We start from the raw sequence: 13,584 nt of genomic DNA on the forward strand, positions 1-13,584 counted from the left end.
AGAAAAGGTGAAACGAATCCAAACTTTAACGTTTACGACTGCATCATTGGATTGTGTCTCGGAATAGCCGGAGTACTGTTTAAGTAGAGTTGTGTCTCATTGATTAGACAGATGTCAACATAGTATTGGTTGAATAGTAGGTCAATACCGTTAAGATATTTATTTGCCTGTGTTCTTAATAATTCTGTAGAAACAGAAAGTCATGGACGGGAATAGTATTTAAATGTCGAAATATTAACCCTCTCCAGTTATGTCAATATTATTTATTGGAAAACACATTCTGTATTTGAAAGTACACATACATATCTAACGTCCATTAATTAGGGCAATACATACATATCATGTGTTCATTTATCTAAAGCTACACAATAGAATACTATTAATAAATATGGAGTTTTTGATGGCATTCCATTCTATTTTTGACTTTTTGGATGCAATCCAACTCATAAAAATTCAGTAATATTTGAATTACTTTACATATTATTCACTCAAAATAGTATATTGTTTGTTGCAGCAGTTTGCAATACGTTTATTACCTTATTTCACGTTATTTTTCTTTTGTAAGAGTTTTCTATAAGTTAATCTGTTCTATTTACTTAACAAAAAATTTGAAATTAGTCACATACACTGTAATAATATAATCTACTCTAAAATTGATGAACTCTTCCATTAATTCAAATATATTTTTACTACCAATTATAATCTTTTCTGAACAAACTAAAAAACTTTAATTTCACACCTTGACACAAGATGTTATAAAACCGTCAAAATGGTGATAGTTTATCACAGCATCATAATTTAGAGAAGGATTTAATACATTTCACAAATTTTCTTTTGAGAAATGTTCCTAGTACTAGTATTCTGGGAGCAATAATTTGAGAAACATATTAAAACACTTGTAATACTTGATCAAAATATAAATTTTAAACCAAAACAACACGATTAATATTTCTGACCGAAGGACTATTATAATTTGCATATTGCCATAAAGGGATCAAAATTCATTTTTTTAAAAATCAGATATCCAAAGACTAATATTCTAAAAGGGTTTTTTCACATTTTTAGAATTTGGAAATAATTTTACGAAGGTATTATGTACTTATAAAGATGCATTTTTAGAATTTTGAAATAATTTCAATAAGGTATTATGCACTTATGAAGATGCATTCGGAATAAATGTAATAAATTTATTAAGTAATTAGAATAACAATTTGACATAGAAAGCTTTACAATCTTATATTCTTGTATGCTTATATTCCTCTTGTTTATCTATACACTTAAATGCTTTGTCCATGTTTTGATACGGTAATAATGAACCGAATGGCAGGTTACATTTTAGCACACCTGAATATTTGGATAAGAGCCAAAGCCATGTTCTCTTAAACATACAAATTACCAGCAAACTTTCAGAAAATGTTTTCTTTCTGTGCAATATGAAGGAAAATGTAGTACGTGACACGGTTTTCAAAAAACAAATTTCTGCGAATTCTTCTTTCATTTTTCATTTCGAAAGTTAGAATACAGAATACAGTAGATTTGTTCATGAATGTTTTCAAGCTAGTTTTATCTACAAATGAGAAAAGGCTTATGTTCAAAATGCATATGCCAGATGAGTGGGGGGGGGGGGGGGGTAATTTAAAGCTGTAATTCTATTTTTGACGTAATGTACTCATCAACAACTTTCCGAGAATTCACCGATGAAGATTGGAGACTTATGTTCTCGATGATTCATTATCTTCTCTGCAACTTACATGTTTAAAGTTGCATAGCAGGTCCCGAATCATCAAAGACATTGGTTTCGAACATATCCATCAGTTAAATACTGGGTGTTGGAATTTCCTAATCATATCAAGAGCAGCAAGAGAATTAGTTGTGCCAAGCATCATAAAGCATCGGATTCATACAAGTTAAATAATATTATATCAAATAATACATATTCAAAGATCATCAAATAGCAGTATCTGTCATTGCATGAATTTATAGATAAAAAATCTATTTATAAACGTGGAATTTCTGGGATTTTATTTTTATAACCTCAATTTGGTTTTTCAGGAAACACATTTTCTTATCTCAATAGATCTAGAACATTCCGAGCTGGCATTTATTCAGAATTCATAAATTCAGAACAATTTGCAACCCCCTCCAAAAATAAACCGTTACCTAGTCTATTTTAAGCAGGTGCTATTTTTAAAGAATGAAATGTTATTACATAAAACTACGGCCGTGCAATCAACAAGTTGCTTAGAAAATCAAATGAAATGCAACAAATAACAATTTTTTATAAAGTGCGAACGCAATTAAAGACTTTTCAGTAGCATCTATTTTTTTTGAAATTTTTGCACATTAAAAAATATTTCATACATTGTCCTCGAGCGTATCACTTGCAATGTGCTTACTATATGCAGTGTTATAAGTCCTGGTCCTGGTCCGGATCCCATTAAATGAATGCTGTTAATCTAAGAAATTTCGTTATGCTTATGTTTTGTATTAAAAAAAATACAAACGTAACAGGAAACGTAACTTCATTCATTTTTTAAAAAGGCACAATATTATATGATTTAGAGGCCACGCTTATGTATGGCATTCAATTTTTACATAACTATAAATTGTGTTCAATGATAAGTCAACAACATGCATATTTGGATTTAACTCCATTTATTCTGCTAAAATATACATAGTTTTTTCCAAAGTAAATCCTATACCCTGGAACTCAAATTAAAGATAAATAATGTTCTTAAATTGCTTACTATGTAATCTGGACGGAGTGAAAAAAAACCCACACAAAATCAGCTAATTCCTTTGTATTGACAAATCTACGATAGTACTGCATGGAATTATCAATTGTGCAATTATAAAAATTTCTATAAAATCACCATGATTTAAAAAAAAACACAAACATGAACATGTACACATTATTTACATAATGTATTATCACTAACAATATTATCACAGGTAATATATTGTATAAAAGTGTTGACAAAAACAAAAAACAAAACAAACAAACACACAACCAATAGTCAATGAGTAGTGTAAATAATTGAAAAAATTCCTGAAAAATCCTAAATATATGTCACTATATTAAAGCGATGGTGATGGGGTAAAGTTATCTACTACCGGATATGTACCACAGCTTCCGCGTCACTGTAACTGAATCAGCTGGCCTACTTCTAAAGAGACGGGTACACAGACTACGTGGAGTCCTCGACTTCCTCCGCCATTTGTCTAGACGCCTCTAGATATCCTCGTCTACAATGGAGTCCGGACATCAAAGACATTACATTCCATATCGGTGAATAACAAGTATAAAAGTAAAATAAAGAGCATGGTGACACTCAAGACACTCAAACAAATCCATGTTTAAGTTTATGGAGCTTTCTTGAAATGTATAAACTTTACATAAATGTATTACGTTTAGTGGTGTAAATTTAAATAAAATCAACAAATATCAATAACAAAATAAAAATAACACTGATGTTGATTATTGATAATGAAAAATAACATGGAATGTTACGTGGTCCATTGTTATAGGCAGTTAAAACGGTGTGCAACAGACAAACCTTTTTGAACAAACGTGGTAAAATTCAATTCACACAACCAAATAAAATGTCAAGTAAATTGATATGAATTACAATTATATGTAGGCCTACATGATTTTCCTAAAAATAGTATCACAGAATTAACGAGAGACATGATCTATAAATAAGTTCATAATCCATACACCTTGAAATAACAAAACGAATTTGGGACATTTCAATTCAAGAATAAAATGCAAAGACATCGAGAATTGATACTATTATGTATATAAAGAATATGTAAAATTATATTATTTTTGTATCAACATGCTTTTGGATACAAAATATAAACAACAAAACCATTTTTTTTCCAAATCTTGCCATGTATTTTTATGTACATGTACCTATAGCTTTATTGTGACTCTTTTCAGAGAAATTTTACGAAGGAGACTCATCATTTTCTGCTATCGGTGGTTTTTTTTTGCTTTTAAATCGTAAAATATTCAGTTTTTCTCAAATCAATGACTTTACATTAATATGCAAGGATATCACAGTTGATGATCATCTTTATGATGAAAGCAATCTAGCACCATGTCACTAAGATAATATCGCCGGTAACTAAGTCACGGTCATTTGGCGCTGGGGGTCACCCTGACATTGCCGCCACCACCTGATTGTCTCACTACTTCTTATCCTGTCCCGTGGAGTCGGGACCTTTGGGCCTCTGACTGTTGAAGTACCCCCTCCTGAAATAAATGCAAGGATTGCACACAGGTGATGAAACATACAGGTAAACACACGTGATTGGAAGCATTCTTTACTTCTAATATAAAAAGGACACTCTCTCAAACAATACAAATATTATTTCCTTTCCATTTAAATTGATTTATCATTATGCTAAACAATTTTTCTTATAAAAATTCAAATATTGCTACCTTTACCAAATCAGATGCTTATTATAAAAACAATGCTGTCTACAGTCTCAGAATACCATCAACATCTTTTTACAATTAGAATTTCATAATATTGTTCTGCCTGGTTAAGTTCTTATGATTTTTTCTCTTCTTATCAGTGGGTTAATAAAAGGTATAACATGTGTCTCACTTTCTGATTTTGTACTACATATATCCATTATCTCGATAAAGGTACTTTAAGTAGGATTTTGCTGCAATTAATGGTAGCAATGTTTTGGACACAGAAGGAACAGGTGCTTGTTGTCATGACACAAGGGTAAGTGGGTGGACAGTTATCGTTATCACTCTCCTTACTTACAAGACAATGTTTCCGTCAGACAATTCTTGCACCTTTAACTGTGCTTGTGAAAGCTGAAAATTTTATCAATAAAAGGAATGAATAATATGATCAGAAAAAAAAGACATTGATGGTATTCCGAGTAGGTTGAATTATTTCAAAAGTCCGATGTTTTCTTATCTTTCATGAAACTGGGTTAATATTGATATCATATTTTACCGCGTCAACAATATTGTTGCAGCAATTTTAAGCATAATATCTAATAATTCAAATTTTACGCCGAAGTTCAATTTTGATTTATTTTTTCTACATCGAACGATTGAAACAATTCAACCATTATGTGTCTACCAGTTCCCAGGCTATCTCAACCGTGTAGAAACATATATAAATAATATGTGTTCTCTGTACAGAAGAGTCTACAGTATAAGGGAGTTGTTGTCCCCTCTACACAGAAGAGTCTACAAAGCCGTGACAACTGCCCGTGGCAGGGGAGTTGTCTGCCCCTCTAAGTGTACAGACACTCACAGCATGGTGTTGGCCTCCTGAAGTTCGTGAATTTTATTCTCTGTCTTCTCCATCCACTCTTTGTACTTCTCTCCCCATTGCTTGTTCAGCTGTCAAAGTTTTCATAACATGCATGTAATTCCATACTTTACAGTAATACTACATAAACTTATTCGACAAGGAAATAATATTTATTGCTGAAGCCTTTTTATTTGACAAGGAAATAATATTCATTGCTGTCAAACCCCACCTCTTCTATTTGAAAATGAAATATGTTATATTTATTGCTAAAACCTCTTTTTACAATTCTTTTAGAAGAAAGACTGCAGTATTCTGATGTTTAGTTTGTACATTTTTTCCAAAGCAGTACAAAAAGTTTGCATAAAGTGGTAATAAATGAATCCTTAGTTGTAAATCATGAATGAATAAAAATGCATATCTTTATGAAATAGTCATCTTAAAAGAATACGCATCAGCAAAAGGATTGGCTGCACTTTACTGATAGAAATAAGAAATTCTAAAGAATTATCATTATCCCTAAAAATGTAATAAGCATATTCAAAGAAATGATCAAATGTGTTTAATATCGAGCCAATTCCTCTTAAACTGGTGTTATTAACTCTGAATGTTTGCCTTCTTTCACTTTACGTTCTCTTAAAGCGGAAATCAATTATTCTCTCCCTTCTTAATAGTTCCATTTCCAAATTAATCTTTAAAAACTGATTCCTTGTCTTAAAATAAGTACTTATTTATTTACAATATAAATTAACGTTTGCAAATGATTAATTATTCAAAGTAAATAAAAAAAATTGTCAGATATTTTCTTAATTTATGTGACATAATGTATCCATAGTATGTTAATTATGTCACGCATCATGCCTCTTCCTCGTTCGATGCCAACTATAAATAAAACCAAACTACACCTCATAAGTGGAGTGCTGTTGCCATAGAACCCCCTTGAGCACAAGTGCAACCCTAATTCAAAGAATGAACCTTATGAACTCTAAACGCAAACTCACAAACTTCGTAAACTAATTCAATGAACACATGGGCAACCACCCAACTCATGCCTATGGCGTCACCCGCACTTCATATTTTTAAGATGAAACCCAAGAGAGTATTTTTTTTACTATCATTATATCATTGTAGTCAGATGTCAAGAAAACTAACTGTGTATGGATTTTAAACTTCATTGATTTTTTTTTTAGCAAAAAAAGTTAATAGTTTCTCTCTCTATTGTATGTTAAGCTACTGAAATTTTAACTGAATGTTATGTTTTCGTAAGATACTAGTATGCATTAACATGAACATAATGCCATGCAGTGTAATCAAATCTGGTAAAGACATTAATAAGTTATTGCACATGTGCTATTTGCTTCATATCACTGTTGAATTTTTATATTAGGTTTACATCACACTTTACATCATCTTTTTTCATATCTTCCCTGAACACTGTGATATCAATGTTCCATACATGGTAATAATATTAAATATTTCTTTGCAGAAAACAGATGACTATGCTTATAAAACGAAAAGTTTATTCTTATCTTAGAATATGTGGTGTTTATTTTCATTTAGATTAACATTGTACTCTTCTTCAATGTTTATCATTTAGATTAACATTGTACTCTTCTTCAATGTTTAGCATAACAATTCAAATGGGGTTTTTTTTAAATATATATAACTCTTGTATATATGTTTGTGTATATACATTTGATAACGTATCTAAAATATTGCAGGGTAAGGTATGTGAAACAAAGCTTTTATCTGTTATTTTTTCTAAGACTTAGTTGATGTTTGTACACCATTGAAAATTTATATGTAACTGTCATATGATCTGTTGACCTAACATGTTGTGTTAACATTATTTGTACTGCGTTATATCCTTTATATACTGTGAGAGGGCGGTCTAAGTTTTTGAACTTGTGCCCAATTCCAGTTGTTATTTTTAAAAATATGTTCAAATCAAACAAAATTTTTTCTGAAATTTTGGTTGATGGTCACCACGATTATTTCTAGTACTGTTTTACTAAGAATAAATATTTTCAACAGTTTGATTTTAATTTCTACATCCATACTTGTACATAGGGTGTAGTGTTGTTAATGAGTTTTTCAGTTGCCAAGCGATGTTTGTACACTGTTACGCAAATAGGAGAAAATAAAGGCAAGCATTGTCGGTAATTTACACATCATAAAAGAGAATGATTTTAAACACTTAAAGTGAAAATGAGTACAACTTACAGAAGGGTGTACTCCACTTAATTCAAAGATCAATAAGTGAGATTTATACTGAGGGGTATACATTATCGCAGAAAAAAATGCCTGTGTGCTTTACAGAGTTTTTGATAGTTTGCATGCTCTAACATTTCCAAGCTGTAGAAAGCTTGAAAATCGCAGTCAACATTAAGTTTGCAACAACAAAAAATTAATAAAATTCAACATTTAATATCATGAACACTAGTTGTATCTTATAAATGCATAATGAGGGGTGTTTTTTAGAACTTGATATAGAACGATATCAATGATAGAGACAGGTAAATATTTTAGCAAGTAATCGATCTACCGCATGCAAAATCCAAGTCCAAAATTGGGAAATGTCACGTGGTGTACAACTGCTGTGTGACACAGTATCATTTTTCCCATTCACAAATTAACGAAAACAGTATTGATTGTCTTTCCCTATCAGTTTATATCAATTCATTTCCCTTCCTCATAAGATTTTCAAACTAGGGATAATGTTTGATTTACTATTTATGATTATCCCCCTTTTTACAATAATATAATAAAAATTAATGCCTTAAAAATAGCTTTCCGATATGAAAATAAAAACTTAATAATTTACAAGATAACTTATCACACAAAGAGTGTGGGGGGTGTGGGAGGGGAAGTGGGTGGATGTGTTTGTTCATGTATGTGTTTATTTATAGTTCCCAGCATTATATTTTAGTGGATATGATAATATAATAACAAGAAGTGCACCTGATATTCTCATAATCTTGATAAGGAATCATTCTTTGCTTATTGAGGTGATAATTTTGGTTGGGGCATGGTCAAACCCAATAAAACCTGAAGGGCTTTATGATAGATTTGCTCACATCCCGACTGAAATAATCACCTCATAATATTCAAAAAATGATTCTTTATTATTTATATATATATATATATATATATATAAATATCAGCAATTATATGATTAAATATTAGAAAATTATTTGTGTGATTTTCATTCATTTCTTTTAATTATGCAAACCTTGCTCATGCATCAAAAATACGTTATTTGAATTTATTGGACTCTACATTTCAAAATTGATTCACAGTACATGTATAATCACAGACAAAGACACTGAAGAATGTAAATATTGAATGATACTGTTGGCCCCCATCCCCATCCCCAAGCTTAAGCTGGAAGGTGATTCATGTAAATTCTAAGTTCTTGGATTAAAATGAAGTGCAGTAGACATCACAGACATGAGAGGGGCCGCTCTCTCTTCAATTCTTCACCTAAAGCCCTTACCAACATGCACAATGAAATCATATATCTTTAACATTTAAATTTCAGATTATTATATACATATATCTCATGCTTTCATTCTGAATTGACTTTTCTGATTTCTTGCAAATGTTCTATGGCAAATGCACTCCAATGATAACACATACTGTGGTGTATTTAATTGATAGCATTTAAAGAAGAGAACATTCAATATGGAATAAAATTTACACAGCATTTATAAAATCATTATGCATAAACAAATAGTGTCTGATAAACTGTTTTCGTTTTCAAGCAATAATAAATCTGTGTATTTTATAACTTATCTCGTAAATTATTAGGTTTCATATTTGATAATGGAAGATAGCTTTTTAGAAAACAAAGTATTAACTATGCAGAATGGGGATAATCAAGATAAGTAAATGAAAAATTGTCATTTATGTTAAAGAATATTTCTTATTATTCTCAGCAAGCAATTTTTTCGATGAAAGAAATTTGATTGAAAATTAAAACTAAGGATCATATATCAATAGAATTATTTAGATGTTTTTTCCTCATTCCTACTAGCTGGTATCTATAGTATTTTATAATTTTTATTTTTTCACAAAGCAATACTAACTGCACCAAAGTAGTAAATCAAATTTACAATGAAGGTGTCTCTCAAATGGCATTATCAAGATAAATTTAAAACTTATGAGAAATTTAAGAAATTTCTGTATGAATTATATAAATTGATTTACTTATTACTTGCAGAAATTATCCCTTTTATATCAGTTCTCTACTAGTCATTCACAACAATGGCTCAAGCAATAACGTTACAGAGGTTAATTGACCTTAATTACTTGCATAAAGATAATCCAATTGATTAAAAGGATAGAAGTAGCACAAATCTTTCTCGAGACATATTTCTTGAGAAAATGGGGTGGACGCTAATTTCTTATCAGCTATCCTAGTCAACAAACTTCAACAAGAAATTGATTTTATGAATAATTAAGATTATTGAGTGTTAGAACAAAGCATAAACATATTTAAAGAGCAGTGTACAGACATACATTTACTTGAACATATATTTGGAGAATAGTAATCTGAAACAACCACTTACAATTTGCCCACAGACCAGGATGGAAATTAATAAAAATGCACAATGTCTTTTCTTTTGACTAACCTTTTTGCCATGTAAATTTTTTTTTATACTTTTTTAAAATACAGACATCAAAATTTGATTAATTTTAAAGACACAGTGGCTCAGTTGGCATTTTTCAAATTGTAGAGGATCTCATGAGAACACCTAAATTTCATAGTTTATCTGTTTTTTATGAATGAACTGATATGAAAGAAATTACTTATATGATCAGAACTCACCTCTATTTTCAGTTTTTCCTCATTCTCGCACCATGTTGCCTCCTTTATGCTGAGTTCTGTGACAAGGGAGTTAACCCTATCTTTGAGATCACTGTTTTCCATCAGTAGAGCTGTGTTGTCTGCCTGTAGCTCCAACAACTGTTGTTGTAAGGCCTCAATGAATGGTTGGTGTCCACACTCCAAATCCTGTCCAATGAAAAGAAAAAAAAAATATTGAAAACACTCTACATCCTGTCCAGTAAAAAGCATTGTTAGATTATTAGTGATTGACTGGTGACAATTCTAAATTTTAAAAAAATTTGATATATATGAGAAACCAAATCAATGTAAAATTTTGTAAATAGACAGTGATTACAACTGAGTAAGGTATAGGATTTGTACTGCAAGGCATGTATGTGCACAGTGTGCTTACTGTGTATTCAGGGAAAAAGTACTAGAGATTCCTAATTCTCCATGAGTACGTAATTCTGTGATTCAACTGTTTTGCATCAAATCAAGAAAATATTAAATTGTGGATGTCATATAAATATCATATTTTCATTTAGTTCATATCGGTCAGAAAAATAAAAGCAAGATTTTAAAATCCCTGAGATGTGCTTCTGGCCATTTCATGAGGATATTAATTCCTCGCAATGATGTAGGAATCTACAGTATCACATATGCCTGTCTGCTGTTTATAATCAGAGAATATATGTGCTTTCTTGTTAAAGTACTACTTGTACCTCTTCCATGGCCTTCCTGAGTGCCTCCATGTCTTTGGCAAACTGTAGCCGGAGTGTCTCCATCTCCTTGGAGCTGTTTCCCTGGAGGTTGGACAGCTTGCTTTCTGCGTCCTTCATCTGACTGGCATGGTTTTTCTCAGCCGACGCGAGCTGAGTCTTTAGATCATCCAGCTTCTTCTGGAAGTCTCCCGGTGGAGCGGCCGGTGGGGGTGGGGGAGGCACGGTCTGCTTACTGTCCCTGTATGTGAAATGTTTAAAAGAAGTAAAATCATAGTCTCTACAGCTTTCTCGTAAGGGGATTAATAACGCATTTAGATATCTGTAATTGTGTCATTGAACAGATCTACCGTCTTCCAAATGGTGTTCCCACTTCCAAAATTTCCCTCTCGCGTTTTAACACTGTCGTATTTTTGGCTTTTCGTAGCTCATCCAGTCTCTTCTTTAGACTAACTATTTCTTCCTCAAGCTATAAGATGAATACACATGCATGAATAAATTGTTGACAAAAACACGGTTCGGCCAGATAATAGATAGCTTAAAATTGCTACAATTAATCACATGGTTACAGAGAACATAATAAAAACACATTTTATTAAGTTTGGCCTCAGTAAAAAAACTTTTATGTATTAAGATTTGGTGCAATTCTTTGTGATGGAACTTGAATTAGAAAACTTAGTAAAAGGTATTCAAACTCTCTCTCTCTCTCTCTCTCTCTCTCAAAAATGGGCAAATCTTATCATTTTTTAATGTTTTTAAAAAAATATCATTTCTTCACATTGACTTGATATGAAAACTTAATGACAGCATGTTTTCGTTGTAAACACAAACATACAAGGACCAGTATAACAATGAGTTTTGTTTTAACCCTGGCAACTTAGATCAATAATTTAATTTAATCATCTAGGCTCACACATTGAACTTTTATGTGACGCTTGAAATTTGCATTGAAACCTGACGTAAGAGGGTCTTTTAATACTGAATAATATATCGTTTTTAGGAATATCAAATATTTATGAGAATGTGCTGAATAAATATCTTGGAACATAGTATAGCAATATATCTAAACAAAATTATTTAACTAATGCATTCACACAGTGTTGGAGATATCTGTTTTATATCTTTATAATATCTTTAAAAATATAAATTATTTCAAGTGTTTTGCATTATATAATCAAGAAATTATAATAATTTTTTTTTCATATGTAAACTAGCCTAAGACCAATTTTTGCCAATACCTATTATCACCACTACATAATTTGCATGGTACAATGTGACATTGCATTGCAGCAATGGACAAATACAGTTTTATGAGAATTGGTCCTCAAGCGGTAAAATTTACAATATAGGTGACTGCGGCTGATACTTGATTTACCCACCTCCTTGACTATCTACAATATAGGTGACTGAGGCTTATACTTGATTTACCCACCTCCTTGACTATGTACAATATAGGTGACTGCAGCTGATACTTGATTTACCCACCTCCTTGACTCTGTCTTTGAGGAGAACTTCATTCCGTTTGCTGTCATTTGTCAGAACAAGTTTCTTTGATGACGCCATCATCTGATTTCACACCTAAATGCAATCTAACAGTATTACCTTCTGTCAAATAGTTTTAAATTCCAAAATGACAATCAGTAAGCTTAAATAATTCTTAAATTATTCGATAGTTATAAATACTTCTTGATTCAGGGATGTTCATTCAAAAGTATAAAAAAAAAATCCTAAGATTTCCCTTTAAAAACGCCCCCTCTAGCTTGTCAGGTTTCAATACAAGGCTAAAAATAGAAAGTCGACGGGGATTTTGCATTGCATCAGCCATTATTAAGCCCGGATGATAACGCTGAAAAATTGTGCAAGGTATTCCGAGTTACTTCCGAATGGAGAAAAGATGTAAACATTATAATTCTCCGTAGGATATCTGTTTTCGTTCCTGTGAATTTTAACGAGGGAAAAATGATATTGTGTGAATGAAGTTATCTTGGAAATTTTCCCTTTCATCAATTTCAATTGTACTTCTTTCACAGGTATGTGTATTTTCTATTAAAAATCGTCCAAATGTGCAGCATAAATATCTTGGGACAGACTATAGGCTATATACATTAATTAGGTTAAATTATAATAGACTGTCAGTTAGCAGCTAGTAACTATATATATATAAGATGTTTGAAACTTCATGCACAAAAGGTTGATATTATTATTCTACATGCCTAATTTAAATATTTGCAATCATAATATATGAATAAATTAATTTTTTAATCAAAAATTATTTTTAAAAGTTTAGCTGGATATATGTATTTCTGTTTGGACTTTTATAAAATATATTTAATTATTACCACAACAACAAAAATGACAAATTTTTACATTATTTAATTAAATATATTCATTACACAAGTTTTTTTTGTATTTAATTGGGGAAAGTCATAAAATGCCACGGAATCAAGTTATGAAATTTTACTTAATGTCAAGTTTAGTTACGTAAAAGCAGGGACGTATATACTAAATATACTATATACTATAGTATATACGTCCCTGGTAAAAGTTAATATGGTGAACGCTTGTTGAATATTGCAAAAAGTTCTGAACTTCACTTACGCCTACACGTAAAGGATTCAGATCGGTTAACCTCTTGTAATGGATCCCAAAACTAGAGTAGAAGTGACTTTCCCTGTTTGAAGTTTGAACATGCAGGTTTCGTTGTTGATGTAAACTTGTTTGACCTTTAACCTATGGGTCACGTCAAAAT

At 31.2% G+C, this 13,584-nt stretch overlaps 1 protein-coding gene and 1 long non-coding RNA gene across 8 annotated transcripts; one reads left to right on the plus strand and one right to left on the minus strand.

Moving 5' to 3' along the window:
- Window positions 1–2,634: 2,634 nt before the first annotated feature.
- On the minus strand, window positions 2,635–13,580 carry LOC128192017 (golgin subfamily A member 2-like). 6 transcript variants are annotated; one of them, XM_052864412.1, is made up of 8 exons: window positions 13,434–13,580; window positions 12,321–12,413; window positions 11,186–11,304; window positions 10,839–11,076; window positions 10,117–10,302; window positions 5,289–5,377; window positions 4,785–4,837; window positions 2,635–3,246 (listed from the first exon to the last, which is right to left on the minus strand). In XM_052864412.1, exons 2-7 carry the CDS (start codon window positions 12,399–12,401, stop codon window positions 4,819–4,821), a joined length of 732 nt encoding a protein of 243 aa, XP_052720372.1. In that variant the 5' UTR covers window positions 12,402–12,413; window positions 13,434–13,580; the 3' UTR covers window positions 2,635–3,246; window positions 4,785–4,818. The 6 variants fall into 6 exon arrangements, with proteins under 6 accessions (XP_052720372.1, XP_052720373.1, XP_052720371.1 ...); XM_052864413.1 differs by having other exon boundaries at window positions 4,781–4,837; XM_052864411.1 differs by lacking the exon at window positions 5,289–5,377.
- Window positions 4,221–5,310, plus strand: LOC128192019 (uncharacterized). Of its 2 annotated transcripts, none has more exons than XR_008244497.1 (2): window positions 4,221–4,302; window positions 5,174–5,310. It is a non-coding gene; the product is annotated as an uncharacterized LOC128192019 (long non-coding RNA). The 2 variants fall into 2 exon arrangements; XR_008244496.1 differs by having other exon boundaries at window positions 4,265–4,742.
- Window positions 13,581–13,584: the final 4 nt, after the last annotated feature.

Source organism: Crassostrea angulata, chromosome 7 (assembly GCF_025612915.1).
Source record: "Crassostrea angulata isolate pt1a10 chromosome 7, ASM2561291v2, whole genome shotgun sequence".
Taxonomy (NCBI): Eukaryota; Metazoa; Mollusca; class Bivalvia; order Ostreida; family Ostreidae; genus Magallana; species Magallana angulata.